The sequence below is a fragment of the Aethina tumida genome, chromosome 1 (assembly GCF_024364675.1).
Source record: "Aethina tumida isolate Nest 87 chromosome 1, icAetTumi1.1, whole genome shotgun sequence".
Classification (NCBI taxonomy): domain Eukaryota; kingdom Metazoa; phylum Arthropoda; class Insecta; order Coleoptera; family Nitidulidae; genus Aethina; species Aethina tumida.
Genome location: NC_065435.1, coordinates 40,308,744 through 40,317,257, shown reverse-complemented (window position 1 = coordinate 40,317,257; position 8,514 = coordinate 40,308,744). Strand labels below are relative to the sequence as shown.

Here is an 8,514-nt window from a genome sequence, read left to right as displayed (position 1 = left end):
CGCTGTTAACGTTTTATTCATCGCTAAAATGTTTGCAGTACGTTTCGGCTACCGACCGCTGGAGGGCTAAAATGCAGTAAATGCCCGGCTGTAACCATAGCAACCTCAGCTTCTTGTTGGGTTGTCCGTCAGACCAAAAACCTGCCGGTTTCTGCAGTAAACCGAAGTTGGCGCGGCTCGTGGTACGCGATTGCTGCGATTTCGCGGTCTGGTCCTGGACACTTGGTTGAAAATATTCAACGGCAACGGAATTGTACGTGTGTTAGTCGTTACGCTTGTAATGCGGTGTTAGTACGTGAGAAAAGCGAATTATTAAAGTAAGTGTTATCTTAATTATATTTACTTAAAAGAGCGCTTATTCAAAAACACACATGGATTGTGTCGAGCGCGGTTACTCGATCTCGATTATGTTGCATGAATTAATATGGGACGGTGTTTAAAATTATTTACAATTACAGTTGCGGAAATACATGTGTTAATTTTATGCGGTCTTTTACAGATTTATTGGTCGGTGCATTATTAAATAATGTTTACATTTTTCTAATTAAAACGTAACGTTAAAATGAAATTTTTCTTGGGTTGCGTTTAATTTTATTCCGTAATTTATTTATTATTAAAAAATATATTTTTTTAATTTTATAAAATTTTAAAAAAAGATGAAATTTTGTAAAAAAAAATTGGTATATATTATACCATTAGTGTACAAAATTTCACTTTAAAATATTCATATAAAAAATAACTTAACAAACTGAAAAATTTACAAATTAATTTGTAATAAAATGGAAAAATAGGATTTAAAAAAATTATTTAAAAAATATATTAATTACTCAATAAATAAAAATAGATAAAAACTGCATTAGATATGAATTATTTCAGTGCATTTTTTATTTTGAAATTAGCAAATTTATTAAGTAAAAAAGTGGTGAAAAGTACAAAATTTTACAAGAGATTGTGAATCCTCTGCAAAAATTTATATTAAAACACGTATGCAAATTATTTTTATATAAAATTATATCCTATATTCCAAAAATAATATCCTTATTAATTAAGAGTCTTTATATACTATAATTGGTACAATTTCTCGAAAATAAATTAGTTATATCCTTCCTCCTTTGGACATCCGAACGGTGACCTCTCATCACCAAATTTACATCAGTGAAACAAAATTGATTGAGATTAAGGAAAATAAAAAAGCTTTACATAATACGCCTTAATCAAAATAGGGTAGGAAGAGTTCAACAACTTCTAATTGTACTTGATATCGTAGTAGAAATATCGTAGATTTATATTTTAAACGGCAGCACATTTCAGGATAAATAGACAATTTCCTTTATGATAAAATTGTTCCCGATTGCAGCACAAATTTAATTTAGCCGTATTCAGTTTATCGTCATAAATAAAACGCCAATAACATTAATGGCATTACTTACAACATGTCGAGAGACGACTGCATCTTCAAGTTTTCCTTGAATTTCCTTTGTACTTGAATTCATCCCATGAAACATTTACGAAAACTTCTCATTCAAAGGGCATATTTAAGTATGCAGCTTTGTTTGTCGCAATGTCTTCAAAGGCCTTTTCGCATTTCAAGTTGAGTAGGTGAATTGTGTTAATAGCCGTTATTTCCATCTTGAATAAATTGATGAATGTTGCATACCGACCAAGATTATTGTGCAACGAAAAAACTGAATCTATTGTCGGCCGGTTAACGAGAAAAATCTATTTTTATCGGGGAATATATTCATATTTATACACTGTTGTTCTCTATGATTAAATTATGTCAGTGCAATTTGTGTTTGAGAAGCAATTATACAAAAAAACGAGCATTGCTTTATTAAACAAGAACAAGGATTCATTTAAGTCTGTATAGGTTAAGAAATCTATCTGTTTCTGGTTGGGAAAACTTTGTAAAACTTAATTTCAAGCTGAATACGTAATCTAGATGCCACTCTGATGTTTCCTTCGAGTTTGAGAAACAGTGAGAGCAAAGAGATGATTCTCGTCAAGTGTTTATTTAGACAATTCATATTACCCTGTCGGTTTCTATAATTACTTTATACAATCTCGCCGAACGAAAATATTTTCACAGCTAACGTCCAATTGAGTTATATACATGTTTGAATTATGTTGTGAATATTCGAAAGTTGATTATTTCTTTGTCAAGTTCCCTAAAAAATAGGTAAGTAATTATGAATCACTGTTGCACACTTTTATCCATTTTTTTATCCTCAGCAGATCACATAAGTATTATAAAACATAATACAAATACAGTCAGACGGGAAAAACGCAGATTCCCATATTAAACCAGGGTAAAGTACGCCATCTAACTTGCAAACTCCAACTATTACTGTGACGTAACTATTATTTTTGACATCTGCCAGTCGATACTTTTTGCGTGTTCGTCAGCGTGGAATTTCAGTAAAATGGCAAACGAATTAGATTACGAGGCCAGCGAGGAACAATTGAAGAAATACGCCGACATCTACTTCGACCTCCTTGAGAAAAATAGGGTCACACCTCATGCCAAATTCCATTACGCCATGTCTCTGGTGCAAAGCAAAGATGAGAAGAAAATAAACGAGGGCATCGCTATGTTGGAGTCGCTTTCCAAAACTGACCGTCGTAACAAAGATGAGTACATATATTATTTGGCGATTGGTCACACGAGACTTAAGAATTTCTACAAGGCACTGGACCTTCTCCTGATAGTTATGGGTAGATACAAGCACGATTTGAAATTCTGCAACTTGTTCAAGGCCGTTAAAGAAAAGATGGAGATGCATTCTTTAAATCAGATTTTGGCTTCGTTGGAGTTAAAGAAGGAATAATGTTCATATGTTTTTTTTAGTTTTTAAGCTTTTTTCACCATTTGTTAACGAATCTGTTCACGTTACAAGGTGAAATGTTTCAATGTATCTTTTGACAGTTAAAAAAATGGCGAATGAGTTGAACTACGTCGTGTCCCCTAATGTGTTAAAACAGCATGGGTAGGCTGCAAATTTAAAAAAGGGCGTCGAATTACTGGAAGATATGTACAGAACTGAGGAGCAAATGCTAAGGAAATTCAGAGAAGGGTGCAGTCCAATGGAGGTAGCCATTGTTGAAAAATGAAAACCCGTTGGGGATGTTGGGGATATTCTGTTGTCACTCTTGGAGCCGATACCCATAAATTTTTGTTTTAATATTTGTTCATGATATTTTGATTGTTTCTTGGTTAATAAATAAAATACTTAAAATTAAAAGTGTTTTTATATTTTTCAGTGTTATTTGTACTCTTACGTATACCTCTGTCCTCTCTTTGTCCTTTTTACTACAAACCAATATGAAATTAGCTCTATTAAATGACATTTGATGAGTTTGAAATGTCAAACGTACTTTTGTCAATGCAAACTTCAGTTTGGTCAGATTCGAACAGTCCATAATTTGGTTGGCCAATGAGTGCAAGAATTTTCAGAAAAATGGCAGACGGACTGGATCATGATATAGCACCTGAATTGTTAAGACTGTACGAATCTATTTACTTTCGTCAACTTAATAGTAACATCGTCACTAGAAAGGCTCAATTTGAGTATTCCGTATGTTTAGTACGCGACAAAAATACGGAACATATTGAAAGAGGCCTCGGCATGCTTAATGAACTATACAGGACTGACGATTATGGGCAAAGAGACTACATATATTTTCTGGCACTAGGAAATGCCAGACTTAAGAGATATGAAGTAGCAATGGAGTTGCTGTATTCGGTGTTGAAAGAGGATCCCACCGAATTCGAGTATTCTGCATTGTACAACGAAATAAGAGACAGATTGGCTGTTAACTCTTTAACTGCTAATATGTCTGGATTGCAGTTGGATGCTACTAAGAGGGGTTAGCAGTCTAGCTTTTGTTTATTGTTTTAGGTGTGTACAAATCAAATAGTTATAATAGTTGTTAAGTAACAACAGTTTTGTTTTAGTTGCGGTATGTTCACTACTTGCAAAGTAAATTAAATTAATGTTTGTGTAATTTTCAACAATGGATTTCATGTCATGTAAAATATTTTGACAAAACTCAATTATACTGTCAGTCATTTTGTCCACGGTCACAGTATCAAAAATAATGGCGAACGAATTAGACAATATCGTCGCCCATGAACTTTTGCGTAAATACGAAATTATCTTCCACGACTTGCTAAACAAGAACATCGTCACAACGAAGGCCCAGTTTGAATATTGCTATTGCTTGGTTCAAAGTAGGTATGCGGCCGACGTATTGAGAGGTCTGTATTTGCTCGACGAACTCTACAGAACTGATGAAACGAAGCAGAGGGACTACGTGTATTATATGGCGCTGGGGAACGCCAGACTTAAGGAGTACACCAAAGCCTTGGATCTTCTAAGGGCGTTTTTGAAGGTCGAACCAGGTAATCAGCAGATCATCGCATTGTATCAGAAGATCAAGAGAAGAATGGAGTTCGATGGACTGAAGGGTTTGGCGTACGCCGGCGGCTTTGCTTTGGTTGTCGGAGCAATTGTGGGTGTTGGAATGATTGTCGCGAAAAGGATCCACCTCTTGTTCTAATCTCCAAACATTTTTATCAAAATTTATTAAGTTATTCTATTTGGTTCACTGTCTCCGCCACTGTTTATAAACAAATATCAATAAAAAATTATAGAAAATTTGCTTTTTTCTTCTGTGTCTCAATTTACTTAATTAAATTTAATTTAAACAATATATCTAAGTATATTCAATGAAAAAGAGCTGGCAGTGGATGTCCAAGGGTGACAACTGCCAGACAAGACAGATACATAGGCCAACTGGTTATAAATAGTAAGTGGATAACTATTGGCAGCTTTCGGAGACATTATTAGGCCACATACCACCAACTCCTTTCACGTATAATCATCTGAAGATGGGTTGTTGTTACTCGATTACGATTAGAAGACTTCTAGAGTGCCTAGGCTATTACTTATACAAAGAATATCAAGGTTGGAACGGGCCCATGTTCATCAAAATTGGCTTGTGCATCAATGGTCAAAAGAAGATAGAATTGGTGAGTGATGACCATCAAATTCGATTCTAGAAACTGGCTGTTGCCAGTAAAGTGGTTGTATATGTGAGAGGAAGTGTCAAGTTTTTAGAGAGAAATCATGTATGGAAGAACTGCTTTGATACATATTCCTGTCACAATAACTGGACAAATTTGCAAGAGGTGATAGATCCTAATTTCGTATTTATGAAGGACAATGCTGACTCACATCGAACCCAAGCAATGCTGGACGTTCTTAGAGAAGGTGAAATTGAAAGAATGGAGTGGCCACCATTTTCTCTGGATATGAACCCAACTGAAAACGTATGGAAATAGTTATTCAGATTAAGTCATCATCTCATAAGTATTAGAGGCCTCCCACAGGCTGCAGTTGACGAATAGATTAATATCCTCAAGAATTTATTGATAATTTAATAAGACGCTGCTTTATTACAAAGAAGGGGGTAATAAGTTCATTATTGATTACAATGATAATGATTATTATTAATAACTTAAATTATTCTCTATTTGGTTCAGCTAACAGGTTCACAATAACACAACGTATTTTTAGTGGCGCAAGCCTTTTAAAACTGTGTGTACTTTGAGGAAGAGACCGACATTAAACACACATTCACGGCTGTTTTCGCGCATAATTCCGTGAATGTGCACAATTCATCATTCCGTATTTACGTCGAAACTTTTTCATATCGCCCCCCGAAAAACTCCTGAAGGGTTTTCGATTTAACTTTATGAAATATTCAAATCTCCTCTCGAAGTTCCGATTCGGCGTCGGATACGAGCATTTTTAATTCCCGGTTTATATTATATATATATTTTTATTTTATCCCGACTTCGTCGAACTAAGTACAACTTTTAATGTGCACGGCCGGCAAATAAATTAAAGGTCATTAAAAATTTGAACGGCGCTTGGGCAATTGTTGTTTCCTTGTGAATAAATTAGACATTGGCATAATTACGCGGCAGTTTAAAAGTGCTTATTATTCGTAAACACCTCGTGAAATATTGTTCTCAATTAGTTTCGTATTTGAGACTCCAAGAGGCTATTAATACAGTGAGCTTGAACTCTGACATATTCCGAGAGCAGAACCCCATTATACACAGCGAATTTAAGCTTAATCTAAGTCAAGCCTTTAGTTTCGTCCGGCTTTAAATATTAACAGGAGAAATGTTTTACCACTCATAAACGATTAGGATCGGTGAATGCGACTGAAAATGGCAACTGACTATTTTACGTGCTTATCGCGTATGGAATATAATTAATATCGAATATGTTTGCATATATCCGCTTACGTTTATTTGTTATTAAATAACCATTCAAGTGCCTATTAATCCCGGTTGAGTGTTTGCGTTGTGTGCAGGAATGTGCAAATTAAACAGCCTGAAGTAAATAATATAACTGATGGAATTGGATGAAATAACTTCGTCTAAATTAATACACAAACTGTGGAAAGATATTCGGCGTTAACAACTTTAATTAACAATTTCTACGAGTAAATTACTATGTAAATTATTCCAATATTGTAGCGTAATTAAAACAGTTTAAACTTTGGAGAAATCGTAAAAGATCAAATTGATATATCAAAATAATTAATTATTAATTATGTATGTGTCTCTTCCATGTTTTAACCCAACAACAAACTTTTTGGCTGCCTCGTAATTTTTAAAATATATGTGGTTAAACTAAAATTTGACAACAAACATTGAATGTAAATTAAAGTTTGTTTGAAATTTTATTTTATTGTCCCTACTTTCAACGAGTTTAAATTTGTCTAATAAAATATTTATCCCAGCCGTAAGTTAAAACCAAACTGCAAAATGTTGACCAGTAAAAAACATTTTTGGACAATGGCCAGCTTCAAACTCATATTCAATAGATAAATAGAAACAGCAGGACTACAACCAAAATCAAATTTTTCAGTACACCAATTATAAAAGAACAAATGATGGAGTAAATTTGGATTTTTTTTTTGTTGTTGTTGATTCAAATGCTTGAGCCTAATTTATCTAATTACTCAGCGAAAATTTATTATTTTTTATCAATTTAGCAAAAACTACCGAGTAAGTAGTAAGTTTATATAAAAAGTTGAAATTATATTCACTATCAGATTACCGCAAAATATTATTTTTAACTTGGATCATAGAAAATTAAAAAATATTTTTCTCACTTTTTCCAGTTATCCACAAATTAGAAAGTATTTAGAAGTAGCAAGAACCTCTTCCATGTATATTCTTAGACTAAAACTGAAATATGAATTCGTTAAGACAATTGATGGAATTAATTTTAAGTATCATAGAGTTCATAGACACTATCATATTGAATATTGAGAAGGTAAAATTGTGATTAACAATTAATTGTTAAACACGAACGTGTGCACTTATCCTCTTTCATTTTTATCCCTGCAACAAACTTTTTGATAGTCTTATAATTTTTTAAATTGTACTTTACAGTAAAATTGCCTAAATACTGATTCTTTTATTGAATGTTTTATATAACTATCTAATTTAAATTGTAGTTGACAATCAATTAAAGTTGTTTTAAAATTTGATGATTTTCTTGTCCCTAATATCCATGAGTGTAAATTTGTATCAAAGAAAATTAAAGAATATTTTTCCTACCCACAAACAAATTACAAAATATTTACCAGTAAAAAACAATTTTGGACAAAAGCCAGAGTTCAAATTCATATCCAATAGATAAATGCGAAAACAGCACGACTGCAACAATTTATTTTGTTTACAACTAAATTATTGAGCAAAATTTAACAATGATAAAAGAATAACTGATACAATAAATTTGCTTAGTTTGGTTGTGATCCAAATATTTGGACCTAATCCAATTGAATATTGGGATGATAAATGTAAAAGCTACTTAACTAATATAATGTGTTTATTTCATTTAGAAATTTCAAAACTATTCAGTGTATATTCATCTTTGTGTGTTATTAAATTGAGAGGGGATTTAGTTTTGAATTCCCATGTCTTAATAATTGAAGCATGAAGCACGTTAAAATTTGAAATTCTGTTCTATTTCTATGATATTATTATTAAAAATTTAGAAAATTAAAATAAAATTTTCTTGTTCTTCTTTGTTATCGAGAAATTAGGAAATAAACTATTAACACTCTATTTTCTAAGTTTAAGGTTATATGTCTTGAATTAAACTAAAACTGAAATTCCTGTAAATTACTTCCAAAACAATTCATGGAATGAATTTCCAATAACATAGAGTTTATGGACAATATATTTGATTACGAGGGAGATATTTAAGCCGAATCAAATTGAATATTGAGAAGGCAGATGTAAAACCTATTCAACTGAAATAATCTGTTTAGTCCTCTTATAAATTTAGCTAGAACTATTGAATGAAGATCCATATCTGTACATAATTATACTGTGGAGAAGTTTGAGTTTTGATATCCAGAAATACCTTGGCAATTTAAGCGCAGATAAAATCTGAAATCTTATAATATTTCCGTGAAAAAGTT

At 32.5% G+C, this 8,514-nt stretch overlaps 4 protein-coding genes across 5 annotated transcripts in view; all 4 read left to right on the top strand.

Annotated features, from left to right (window-relative positions):
• Window positions 1-185: 185 nt before the first annotated feature.
• The window catches only part of LOC109609482 (diacylglycerol kinase 1), a 120,058-nt gene continuing 111,729 nt past the window's right edge, over window positions 186-8,514 (top strand). For both annotated transcript variants that reach the window (XM_049970519.1, XM_020026145.2), the window contains exon 1: window positions 186-317. The gene's annotated coding sequence lies outside the window, so the exon portion shown is untranslated. The remainder of the gene's footprint in view (window positions 318-8,514) is intronic.
• On the top strand, window positions 2,424-2,828 carry LOC109609480 (mitochondrial fission 1 protein-like). Its single transcript, XM_020026144.1, has one exon. It carries the CDS (start codon window positions 2,424-2,426, stop codon window positions 2,826-2,828), a length of 405 nt encoding a protein of 134 aa, XP_019881703.1.
• On the top strand, window positions 3,421-4,661 carry LOC109609481 (mitochondrial fission 1 protein-like). Its single transcript, XM_049970520.1, has 2 exons — window positions 3,421-3,899; window positions 3,956-4,661. Exon 2 carries the CDS (start codon window positions 4,099-4,101, stop codon window positions 4,558-4,560), a length of 462 nt encoding a protein of 153 aa, XP_049826477.1. The 5' UTR covers window positions 3,421-3,899; window positions 3,956-4,098; the 3' UTR covers window positions 4,561-4,661.
• Window positions 3,459-3,872, top strand: LOC109609479 (mitochondrial fission 1 protein-like). Its single transcript, XM_020026143.1, has one exon. The coding sequence runs from the start codon at window positions 3,459-3,461 to the stop codon at window positions 3,870-3,872; it is 414 nt and encodes a 137-aa protein (XP_019881702.1).

Coding starts and splice junctions, on each gene's coding strand:
- LOC109609481 (XM_049970520.1), top strand. CDS start 4,099: ATGGCGAACGAATTAGACAATATCGTCGCCCATGAACTTTTGCGTAAA.
- LOC109609480 (XM_020026144.1), top strand. CDS start 2,424: ATGGCAAACGAATTAGATTACGAGGCCAGCGAGGAACAATTGAAGAAA.
- LOC109609479 (XM_020026143.1), top strand. CDS start 3,459: ATGGCAGACGGACTGGATCATGATATAGCACCTGAATTGTTAAGACTG.